Source organism: Charadrius vociferus, unplaced genomic scaffold, assembly GCF_000708025.1.
Source record: "Charadrius vociferus isolate BGI_N301 unplaced genomic scaffold, ASM70802v2 scaffold1020, whole genome shotgun sequence".
Classification (NCBI taxonomy): Eukaryota; Metazoa; Chordata; class Aves; order Charadriiformes; family Charadriidae; genus Charadrius; species Charadrius vociferus.
This window is the reverse complement of record NW_009646502.1, coordinates 97,126-108,756: the sequence shown is the minus strand read 5'-3', so window position 1 is coordinate 108,756 and position 11,631 is coordinate 97,126. Positions and strand designations below refer to the sequence as shown.

The following is an 11,631-nucleotide window of genomic DNA, read 5'->3' as shown; positions in this document are numbered from 1 at the left end:
GCACCCCAGCAGCCCCTCCAGCCAGCCCGGCTGGCTCTGCAGCACCTGGGGAAAACTGTGGCCGTGTCGGAGCAGGTTGCCCAGAAGGTTGCAGGTTTTGGCCCGTATCAGGTGCTGCTGGTGGCCAAGCAGGCGGGTCAGCGGCTGGTCAGCCACATCTGAGCCCCTCAGGATCCTCTGGAGAAAGGGCAGGTGCTCCGGACAGACCCGAGCCACGTGGGTCAAGAGAGACAAGAGGTCAGTTGTAAGCGTGAGGCTGTCTGAAAACAAGGCCGATGACAAGAAGACAATGATGTGCTCCGAGGCAGTGGCTGTCCTCACCATTTGGTCTATGACCTGCTCATCAGACACAACGAGGTGGCACAAGAGGCTCATGGGGAGCTCGGTGTATGAGAAGGGCAGATGGTGAGAGCAGACCTAAGGAGAAAGGAGAGAGAGCGGCACTGAGTGTGCTGTCCTCATATGTGGGCTGAGTCAAGCAGTGGCTGAGGTCTGCTGGCAGGTCAGTGCAGAGCTCAGCTGCAAGCCAAGCCGCTCTGGGGGTTGCATGGTACCCGAGTGACGTCCCTGCGTGGGCAGAAATCACCAGCATGGTGTGAGGTGGTGCCACGCACTGGCGGCTGCAATGTGGGCAGGTGTCTCCACAGTATGGGGTGGAAGAGGAACACAGGGCCAAGAGGGTACCTGCAGCAGCTGGGCAGGGATCTGGGCATCTCTCACAGCCTCCATGACCAATGCCAAGGTGTCTCCATCCACATCCAGGGCAAAAGGGAAACAGAAGAGCTGGCAGGCCTGGATCACCACAGCTGGGACAAGCTCAGGGTCCCCGTCCTCTCCTGCTTGCCTGAATTGTTAGAGAGAGAGGGCTTAATACAGAGGTGACCAAAAAAACACATCAAGGCAAGAGGCAGAGAGCATTCCCCACACCAGGCACTAAGGACAGGCTCTGCAGGTGAGCTGTGCCCTCCAAGCGCCAGGTCAGGCACTTCTCGGCCCTTTGCATGCTTGTGTCCAAGCCCCGTTCAGGAGCTGAGCTTTGCCTGCTTCAGCCCTCCCCGCAACTCACATCTGTGCCAGGCATGCCAGGAAGCCAAGGGACAGCAGCCTCTTCAGCGTCACCATGAGGACACCGTGGGATTGAGCAAGCTGAGGTAGGCACTGGTGGGACTCACGAGTGAAGACGAAGAGGGCCAGGCTGAGGAAGAGCAGGGTGCCTGCAAGGGGAACAGCGCAGCAGAGGGGCAAAGCTAGGGAAGGCTGAAAAGTCTCCTCTCTTCTCTCTGCCGGTACTGCCTCAAGGCTGTTCTAGGGTTGCTTCTGTGCTTCCCTGCCTAAAACCAGACCATTCTCCACCCACGGTGGTCACATCTGCCAGGGTGAATGTTCCCCTCCAGCAGAGACACCTTTTATTGTTCCTCCACAGCCAGCTCAGCTGGGCTGCTGCCGACTGGGTACAGCAAGGGCCAGCCCAGCCCTCTCTCCCCAGAGGACAACAGCAATCCTCAAGAAAAGCCCCTCGAGCCCTCTGGCCTGAGAGATCAGATGCTGACAGGTACAGGCATGGGCAAGTCTGAGGGCAGGATGTGGAGCAGGGTCCAGGGCAGCTGCCCTGCAGCTCCTACCTTGAGGGGAGAGGAGGTTCCAGTCTGGTTCTGCCGTGGGGTGGTCTGCCCCTGGGGTGTCTCCCTCCAGCACTGCCCTGTCATTGCCCACGCGAAGCACCGCAGCAACACAATGAGCTCTGAGGCAGCACAGCCCTGCTCCACAGCCACATCCTCCTGAAGATGGCAACACAGGTGTTGGGGGACATCCTGGTTGCCCATGGCTCCCCAGGGTTCTGGTCCACGTCCCTGCCAGCCCCATGGTCCTGGGGAGGTCAGGGCTCGATGGATGTGACCCACAGGGAGGAGAGGAAGCCAGGCAGCTGGCAGCCCTGCTGCGCTTGCTGACAGTGCCAGTCCCCGGGCGTGTCTGCCCTCTCTCACTCCAAAGTGCCCATGAATTACTCTCCTCCCTGCTGACCACCTTCCCACCAACCCTCCAGAGCTCCACAGAAAACCCAGGGACATTAGGTGACTTTCATGGGGTTGCACAGCTCAGCCAAAGCTCACTGGTTCCCTGTTTTGCCTCAGCCTCTGATCTACATTTGTGCCTTTTCGTCCCCACACCTTTTGGCAGGGATCAGGCAAAGGGAGATAGGCAGGCTGGTACCTGGGCAAGGAGCCTCAGCAGGAGGAAAAAGATCCCATCATAGAGACCAGCACCCATTGGCGGGGGGAGATGCAGCTGTAAGAGAGAGTGGGGGACAGGCTGGAGCTCTGTGCAGCATCTGAGGGCAGCAGGACCACACCTGCATCCTTCTGAGCCCATCTTTGCACACCTCCACGGTGGGGTGACAGCATGGCTCCCCTGCTCCTCTGTACCCACACCATACCTCAGCAGGTGTTGTCAGTGCATTTGTCACCACTGGTAGGATCTCTTCTCCCCCAAGTTCCAAAGTCACCCCATGCTGACTGAGCTGTGTCAGGAGGAATGCTGCAGCACCCTGTGGGAGCAGGGAGAGCTCAGCACCTTTGGGACTTTCCCATTTGCCCACTCAGCTCTGACCCTTCATCTCTTCGCCCAGAACAGGGACAACTAGGCTGCGCCTGCCCCCGTCCCACCCTGAGCAAGCAACAGTAGGACACAAAGGGGACATGAGGCCGTGCAGGGCTCTCAGTGTCAGCTCTGGCAGGGTGGGCAGACTTACCACAAGGGAGACGACAGGAGACTGGGTGATGAGATCCATGGCCAGGGTAACCACCTCCTCAAGCCTGAAACACAGGGACCAGGAGAGAGGCACTGTGTTTCCACAGCTTCACATCCCACACAGCACCAGCATCCAAATACCCCGAGGGTTGGGAACCAGCCACTTTGCAGGAGGAGCGAGGCACCATACACAGCACCTCCTTGTCCACACTGGGTCCTCACCACATCCCCAGCACCCACCCACGCTGCCGAGCACTCTGCTGATGTGTCTGGATTGGACAGATCAGCAGGAGCAGAAGCCCAACTCTGGGCAGAATGCAGGGCAGAGGGCTGTTTGAGGCAGGGCACGTTCCTTTCCCACCCATGAGCGAAAGCGGGTGCTTACCTGGGAGGGGAAGCCTGGAGCTGCAGAGTAAGCAGGCCCAGTAGGTACAGAGCCGCCTCACAGGCTGCCCCCTGGGCCACCTCCGCCACGGGGACCTGCCAAAGAAGCAGGAGTCACAGGGGGACAGCAAGGCTGGGAGGGGAGGAAGGGATATTTCTGGGCCCTGGAGAACTGCACTCTCCAGACTAAGCTCCCCCAAACTCTTCTCCCTGCATCTCCCTCAGCTTGGTCTAAGCAACACTCAGAGGAATGTGTCCTGCTTGCCCACATTCCTAACCCACCACCGGGGCTGCAGTCAGGCCTACCTTGCCCTTTGAGAGCTGCATGAGGGAACCCCACAGTCGCTGGCTCTTTCCCAGGTGCTCGCACAGACTCAGGCTGGCATGGCAGCCAGCATAGAGGATCTGTGAGACAGAGGGGAGAGATGCATACCAGCCCCTGGGGACAGGGACACGGTGACCAGGCCCATCCCAGTCACACCCCGTGGCTACCATGGGCTTATATATTCAACAGCTAACACCAGGGAGATGGGAGTCATTGAGGGCCGAGCCCATGGTTCTCCCTTCCCCATGCTCCTAACCCCAGACCAAAGGTCCAGGCACCTCTAGGGGCAGCCAGATAAATGGATGGGGCTATTACCTTGAGCACATTCAAGGAGCAGCTTGGGTGCTCCAGCCTCTCCAGCAGCCTCCCAAGCTGCTGGCTCTCTCCTTCCATAAGCTTTTCAGCTACCTCCTGAGCGACCTGCAGAAATCAGCCTGTTTTACACCCTGGGCACTTGAAGCACTGCACAGATTTACAGAATTTAATGCTAGTAACAAATTCATAAAAGAAGGGATTTTTATGCATCTTCCTACATGTTGTGTTCATAAAGGGATGCTCATCTGCCATGACCCAGCATGGCTTTGATGCACAGTCCCAGAGCCGAGATGAGCAAGGTGAGATTGCTCCTCTGCTTCTCTCCTTGTTGACTCAGAATTGAGTTAAAGGATCAAATGTAAATCTGTAGGGTTTTTTCCCTCTTATTTATTGTCCATTCAACTTCAGTCTTCCTACAGTTCATATCACTGTCATATAAGAATTCTTCATGTTTTTTCTGCATTTTCTAGTTCTTTACTTAGCCTGCCCCACAGTTCAGATCCTAAGTGTGCGTCTCTTAATTGACTTAGAAGTCATTAGACTCCTGAAGCTCAGCTGTTGGCTGGGAAGGAGCAGCCTGCAAATACCAGCCCTGCAGCCATCAAAGCGAGAGGACCCCAACCCTCCACTCTATTGCTGAAAAAGACACCCTCCTGCAAAGGGCTGCTGTCCCTGTGGGACCACATCTCCTTGCCCTGCAAAGACAGCTGGCCTGACCTGCTGCTTGGCTTCCCGACAGCCGTTCCTCTCCAGGGGGATGCTGCAGGCAGCAGCCAATGCAGCCATGAAGAGGTCTGCCACACGTGGGCTCTCGCCATGGGCTGACTTGGCCTCCATCGCTGCACCTGCACAGGGACAGAGCTCGGGAGACATGTGCTAAGGGTGAGAGATGCTGAGGGGCAGCAAGATGGGGTTGGAGGCCAAGAGAGAAAAGTCAGGCTTGTGACACAAGGAGGGTGAGATCTGGGATTGAGGGAGAGAACAGGAGACTCCTGGTTAGCAGGGGTTTGGGCAGATAAGCTTCAGCCACCTCCTCCAGCCAACAGCACTGCAAAGTCAGTCAGCGTTCTGAGGGAGCCCAAGGGCAGGAGGAAGAGGGGAAGCCCCAGGAGGAGGTGGCGAGCTGCCACCACTGCTACCTTGCAGAGCAGGCTGCTCTGAGACGGATCCCTGCAGGAGTCTATTTAGCAGTGGCCGATGCTTCTCTCGCAGGCTGGCATAGAAGGGGGCAGAGATGGAGGGGCACGTCGCATCCAGGGTCTCACAGAGCAGGGTGAAGGACTGGGGGAGACACAGGGGGAGCCATCACTGCAAATCGAGGGTGGGAGGAGAGAGAAGGGCAATGGAGTAGGAGGCTGTGGGGGGACAACAGAGATGGAAGAAGGACTCGTGCTGGATCTTCAGCGACCTCTAAGTGTTCTCTCCAGCCAGGTTACTGTGTGGAAACCACATGCAGCTGCATGGTGGCTGAGAGAGGGTTACACATGGAGGTACAGCCAGGGAAGATGCCCCTTAGAGACCTCATTTCTGCATGTGATCCCCCCAAAACCCTCAGTGGGTGAGACAGCCTGCCCTGGCAAGAATGCCTTGAACACCACAGCTGGGAGCAGGGTTCTCAACCTGCACTCCCCCTGACATGCACACCCAGCCCCACACCTTCTGTCCCTGGGGGAAAGGGTGGGGAGAAGAGAGACAGGGGCACTCTTACCAGGAGGCTTTGCTGGCAGAGTCTCATCTTGCTGTCAGCTGGCTCAGACAGCAGCTCCGGCAGCAGGGCTAGGAAACAGCCAGCACTCTCCCGAAAGGCCTGCAGGCTTGGGGAGGCAGCAGGGGCAGAGGAGAGCAGAGAAACACAGGCCCTGGCTGTGAGGTCTGGCCAGACCCTGGCTAATGGAGCAGGCAGCACCCACTAGCACTGTGAGCCATGCCAGCAGACAGCACAACTGGGCTCTAGTCAGCTGTGCCTTCCCCTTAGTCCCACTCCTCTGTGAGCACAGTGATACGACATGAAGCGTTTAGTCCGTGATGCTACCCAATGGAGACAGGTCCAGCCACAGAGTATGAACACCACCCTCCTTCCTACTGCTGGGTCCCTGCAGTGGCCACAAGAGACTTCAAAACACAGAGGGTTGTCCCTACCTGTCCTTTTGCCCACTCTCCTCCAGGCTGCATTCACTGCTGAAATAAACTGTGGTCACCATGAGAAGGTCTGTCAGCACCATGATACACCAGGGCTGCTGCAGGATCCAGAAACAAACAGCAAATGTGGATTGTCCGCTGGCCATCCCAACACCACTGTGGTGGGATTCTTCCCTGCCAGGACCTCCCCCTTCTCAAGAGGGCCTGGAAGAGGCACCAGTCTGCTGATCCAGCTCCAGCAGGACACCAGGTCCTCCTCAGCACCAGCGCTCTGCAGGGCTGGAAGAAGCCCAAATTTCTCTGGGGTCTTAGACCCACCTGCTTGGTGCTACCACTCTCCAGGATCTGCTTGGCTAGATGCAGCAGGGACAGAGGCACATTCAGCTCTCGGCAGAAGCAGTCTAGCAGCTCAGAGTCACACCGGGTAGCCAGGAGGTTGCCCACAACGCGGAGCACAGGACGGAGACGGGAGGCTCCCTCCAGCATCCCTTCCAGCACCTGGACACAGAGAAGCCAGAAGAGCTCATGATCAGCAGTGGTTTAGGCCTCTCCACCAGCCATGGGGCAGCCCTCCACCTCCTCAGGCCGGGGACAGCAGGGGAGCAGATGGCAAGCTAAGTGCATGAGACAGCCCCAGCTCCTAGAGAAGCAGAGGATCCCCTCGCTGGCTGGACTGAGGACTCTCCCAACACTCCCAACCCAATGCAGGGAAGAAGGCAGCATCCATGTCTCCAGTCATAGTTGTCTGAGCCAGCCATCACTCACCTGCTGAGCAGAGTCTGCCAGACGGGCCTGGACACGGTGCAGGAAGGCCGGGTCCCTCAGGAGACTCAGTGGTGTGCTCAGCTGCATGGTCGAGGGCTCGGTGGCCTCGATCAAGTGCTGCCACTCCTCGTCGCTCTCCAGCTCCTAGCCACGGAAGAGAGAGGGCTGACGCCACAGACCCTGCCTGCCCTGGGCCCTGCTGTCCTCACCACAAGACACTGTCCTACCTCACTCTCCAGGTCCACAGTCTCGATGCTGCGCCTGCCCCAGCGCGCTGCCCTGCCAGCATCAGGCTGCAGAGAGGCCTCTGCTCCAGGAAACTCCTGCTCATAGTCTTGAGTGATGCTGTGCTCCCTGGCCAAGGCAACAGCACAGTCGGTAAACTATCCTGCCTTCCCCTCTTCCTCCTCTCCCAACCCCACGCCTCCCTCACCGTGGGTTGGGTGGAGGCTCCTCCAACTCCCACTCTGCCATGCTGCTCTTTCCTTGCAAGACACTGCGGTTCTTCTCTTTGGAGACAGCCAGTGGCTCCCCCTCCCTGAGGGCTGCCTTCCTTAGAGCTGCTCTGGGTCTATGCCCTGGGCATCCTTTGCCAGAGTCCTTCGTAGATGCATCATCTGCCTTCAGTTGCCCCTAGGCAGAGAATTTTGGTCAGGGCAGGGTTACTCACACAGATGAGCCCTCTAGACCCCACCAGCCAGAACACCCCACATCCTGCCTTGTATGTGGTTGACACCCCAGTCTGACCCATGTCCCTTCTATCTTTCCCCCCAGGTCCCATTTCAGTGCCCCTCCTTTGCCCTGACTGTGGAACACAGCCAGGGGAATCCCACACTTTCCTCCACCTTTTTCTGTGCCTCCTCAGCCATCTTCTGCCGAGCCTTTCTCAGGATCCTGGACTGGCCACTCCTGGGCGCCAGGGAATGGGCTTGCTGCTCCTTCAGGGCCTGCAGCTCTGGGGACAGCTTGGTGGTGAAGGGGTTTGAGATCCCATGCTCTTCTGTGTCATCAATCACTGGGGAGGCAAAGGGAGAACCTCATCAGCAGCTCTCCCTTGGGACACAGAGAGAGTGACCGACTCTGGGATCCCAGGAGAATCCCAGGGGACCCAGAGGAAGCCCAGGGGAAGGAGCTAGGGGTCAGTGCTTGGAGAAAGCTGAGAGGAGGGAGGCAAAGAACAGGGTAGTAAAAAAAGCAGGGCAGGGTGGTCCTTCCAGCCTCCAGGCAGTAGGAGGAAGAAACACACCTGCCCAGCACTGGAAAAATAGCTAGTGCTCACCAGTAACATGTCCAGCAATGAAGGGGTGAGAAAGCAGTTCTGGCCACGACAGGCGCTGGCGGGGGTCCTTCATTAGTAGTCCCTGCAGGAAGCTCTACAGTGCAACACAGCACCAGAGTCACCAACACATGCCTGGGACCCACCAGTGAGCAGAGTGTACCCACCAGTCTACTCCAGTCAGGGCACCCAGGAGGTCTGTGTTCCCTGCCTAGCTCTGGGGAAGAAGTGGCTCTAGTGCTTAGGGGAGACAGGAAGACACTTCCCTTCCCAGCCCAGTAAATCACTCCTCTGCTGTCAGCCCCAGTTTCCCATCTTAGAGAGAGAGAGAGCAGTGATAAGGGTCCCCCCTCCCAGGCCAAGCTCTCATCCCTTCTCTGTGTTCTGAAATCCCTGTTAGCGGACATAAAACCTAAGAGTGACCCACCTGGGCAGCAGGTGAGGCCAAAGCTGCTAACGCATTAATAGATCTCACCCCACAGACAGGGCCTTCACCCTTACCTTGAAGACTGGGCTTATGGCCTCCGGCCATTTGACAGGGTCCTTGACGATGAGGCTGACGAGCTGGAAGATGCTGCTGGTATAGAAGGGAGGAGTGCCAACAAACAGCTCGTACAGGATGCAGCCCACTGACCATAGGTCCGCTGTGTGGTCATATGGCCGCTCTTCCACCAGCTCAGGGGACATGTACAGTGGGGTGCCCTTGATGGAGGTCAGCACCATGGTGTGGATGCTCATGGCACGGGCAAACCTACTCAGAGCAAAGCACAGATGGTCAGTCCAGGCTGAAACAGCTGTTGCAGTTCCCAAGGAGATCCCTACAAGTTTACCGACACCTCTGCCCTCTGGAGTCCAAAATCCTCCATCCCTGTCAACCCCTAAATATGCACAGAATCCAGGTCCTCTTTCACACTCCCCCCTTCTCCTCTAGAGCACTTAGGACACCCCTCGGCTGCCCCAAGCCTCACACTAGCCCCCAGCACCCACCCGAAGTCACAGAGTTTGACAACGCCGTCTTTGCCCAGCAGGATGTTCTGGGGTTTCATGTCACGGTGCAGGATGCGGTGGGAGTGCAGGTAATAGAGAGCAGAGATCAGTTGGGCAGCTATGGTCTGGACCTGCCGGAGACATGGAAGCCTCACCCTGTGCCCCACAGTGCCACCAGCCAGCACAACCACGGGGTCCCTTATGGCCTGGCTCCCCCAGTACCCCCAGTTCTGCCCTTGCCCTGTTTGGGGCAGGGACAAGCCCCAGCCAGGGGCCAGCAGTTCCTTGGAGGAGGCCGATGGCCCAGGCAGTAGCCTGGTGCTGTGGTCCTTGGAGAGGGGACAGGGAAACCAAGGTCCCTGCTGGACCCCACTGTCCCCCAGTGCAACTTGGCCTCCTCTCCACCCCCTTCAGAGGCTCTATCAGGTAAAGTCCTGGAGGGACTTTCACCCTCCTGATTTCGCCTGGCCCACAGAAGAGACCCATTGCCTGCAGGCAGACAAATACCGTTCTCCCCATCCTGCAGGAAACAGTGTATGGCCACCACCGCAACAGTCACCTGGTCCTCAGGCAAACTCCCATCGTCCTCCAGGATCTGGAAGAGCTCCCCCTCTGCATAGTCAGTCACCACCACCACCTGGAGGGAAGAGATAGTGAGATCAGGCACTCACCCAGCTGCATCACCACCATGCCCTGTGGACTGGGACAGAGCAGTGTTGGAAATCTGAGGGAGATGAGATGCTGCAGTCTTGTTATGCACAGCCCATCAGCTGGGGCTGGGACCTGGGGTGGAAGAGGGCCCTCGTGGCTGCACTGCAGCAAGGGCCCAGCACTTAGCAGAGGCCTTGTGGCTGTCCTTATCTCAGACAGCCAGTAGAAACCAGGAAAGAAGGAAGGACAGGACAAGCCCAGAATGGTATTTCCAAGCCCAATGGGTAAAATCGCTCCCTTGAGCTTGTTTTGAACCTGCTGCCCAATTACTTTATTTCATTCTCCCATGTCACGTAGCACAGTCTTCAATCCTTTCTTATCACACTCTCTCCATGAGAGTTTAAATCAGCAAAAAGTCTGTCTCTTCAGAGACTGATGAGGTGATTGAAGAGTCACTCTCATCCTGTAATCCTAAACCACTCCTCTTCATCCCACATACACCCCACCCAGCTCCTTCACCTCTGCAGATGACCCAGTGTACCCCACACAGCCCAGATAGGTGCTGGCTCCCCAAACATCACATGCTGGAGGGCTCTGGAAAACACTGACCAGGTCCTGGGAGGGTGTCACCAGCATCTCCTGAGAAAAAGGTCCCTATGACAGCAGGAGCCAGCCCTTGTCCCACGGCCCCCGTCAAGAAAAAGCATCTGCCGTTCACCTCCTTGTCAGTCTCAAAGCTGTCAAGCATCTGGATGATGTTGGGGTGATGGAGGCCTCTCATGATCTCAATTTCCCGCTGCAGGTTCTTCAGCTCCTTCTCAGACCGACCCACCTTGGGGATGAACTTCAGGGCCACCACCTTTCAAAGCAGGTAAAGCTGGGGTCAGACCAGGCTCCTACCTGCCCAGACAGATGCTGCACTTAACCTAAACAGGACTCAGCCTTTTCCAGCTCAGCATACTGAATAAGGCATTTGTTCACTGGGTCCCTTGGAGCTGGGGCTCCCCCCAGGCCCTTGCACACCAATACAGGTGCTCACAGTACTTTGCACACTGATGTTTAAAGCAAAGAAATGTAATCAGTGAGCACAGATAAAGCTAGGACTGCCAGAAACAGTCCAAGCATGGGACAGGAGCTAGAGATGCTAGCGAACAGCAAGCCTAACACAAGCCAGCAACATGCCCTGGCAGTGAGGAGCACTAGCAGCACCCTGGGCTGTATCAACAGGTAGGAGTTGGAACAAAGTGATTATTGCCCTTTACTTGACACTTGTTAGACCACATTGGCAATACTGTGGCTCGTTTTTGTTTTTGGCCCACAAAGACAACGATAGGCCAGAGTGGGTATAGCAGAGGCCACAGGGATGGTGAGGAGGCTGAATCACGTGTACAAGTTGAGGTTAGCCTGGAGAAAAAATCCTTAGGGAAGCTGAATAGTAATCTTGTGATTCCCAAAAGGAGGTTTCAGAGAATATGGAGCCAGGCTCTGTACAGACATGCGAAGTGGGAGGATGACTACAAACTGAAATAGGGGAGCTTTCAACTTGATATAAGGAAAACCCATTCACCCCAAGTATAGTCAAGCACTGGCTGTGGGGTCTTTGTCTCTGTGGTTTTGCAGGATCTGAATTTAGTGTTGACTCCGCTTTGAGCGGGGGATGGACCAGAGACCTCCTGAGGTCCCTTGAATTTGAATGACTCCATGCCAGTAGGAGCTGGCCAGGGATGTCAGCAGAAAAATGAATGAGTGCTGAGTCCCAAAGCCCTAGCAGGACCTGGAACCCAACACCCACCAGAAATCAGTCTCCAGCGCCACACAAAAGAGCCCCAACCCTCTCCCCTGCCGCTTCTCTCCTCACCTGGGCGCTGTGTTTCCGGCGCCCCTTGTACACGCGCCCAAAGGAGCCTTCGCCGATCATTTCCAGGACATGGTACTTCTCCATCGCGGGGAGGGGGCTGCCAAGCCGCCGAGGCAATGCGGCCGGTGAGGAGGAATGCTTCGCCCCCCTCTCCCCTCTCCCCTTCTTCCCGCGGGGCCTCGC

The 11,631-nt window shown here is 57.0% G+C and overlaps 2 protein-coding genes across 2 annotated transcripts in view; one reads left to right on the top strand and one right to left on the bottom strand.

The window, feature by feature from the left end:
* Nucleotides 1-11,532, bottom strand: part of STK36 (serine/threonine kinase 36) — a 19,603-nt gene extending 8,071 nt beyond the window's left edge. The window contains 26 exon segments of the mRNA XM_009883965.1: nt 5-417; nt 685-844; nt 1,067-1,214; nt 1,623-1,739; nt 1,742-1,778; nt 2,212-2,286; nt 2,435-2,545; nt 2,750-2,813; nt 3,134-3,228; nt 3,439-3,537; nt 3,773-3,877; nt 4,490-4,617; nt 4,912-5,053; nt 5,481-5,586; nt 5,912-6,009; nt 6,230-6,409; nt 6,677-6,820; nt 6,904-7,030; nt 7,110-7,309; nt 7,522-7,691; nt 7,956-8,049; nt 8,454-8,703; nt 8,940-9,070; nt 9,499-9,576; nt 10,309-10,449; nt 11,449-11,532. Coding sequence (XP_009882267.1) covers nt 5-417; nt 685-844; nt 1,067-1,214; nt 1,623-1,739; nt 1,742-1,778; nt 2,212-2,286; nt 2,435-2,545; nt 2,750-2,813; nt 3,134-3,228; nt 3,439-3,537; nt 3,773-3,877; nt 4,490-4,617; nt 4,912-5,053; nt 5,481-5,586; nt 5,912-6,009; nt 6,230-6,409; nt 6,677-6,820; nt 6,904-7,030; nt 7,110-7,309; nt 7,522-7,691; nt 7,956-8,049; nt 8,454-8,703; nt 8,940-9,070; nt 9,499-9,576; nt 10,309-10,449; nt 11,449-11,532 — 3,497 coding nt within the window.
* A 32-nt stretch (nt 11,533-11,564) lies between these two features.
* Nucleotides 11,565-11,631, top strand: part of RNF25 (ring finger protein 25) — a 5,022-nt gene continuing 4,955 nt past the window's right edge. The window contains exon 1 of the mRNA XM_009883954.1: nt 11,565-11,573. Within this exon, the coding sequence (XP_009882256.1) occupies nt 11,565-11,573 (9 nt within the window). The remainder of the gene's footprint in view (nt 11,574-11,631) is intronic.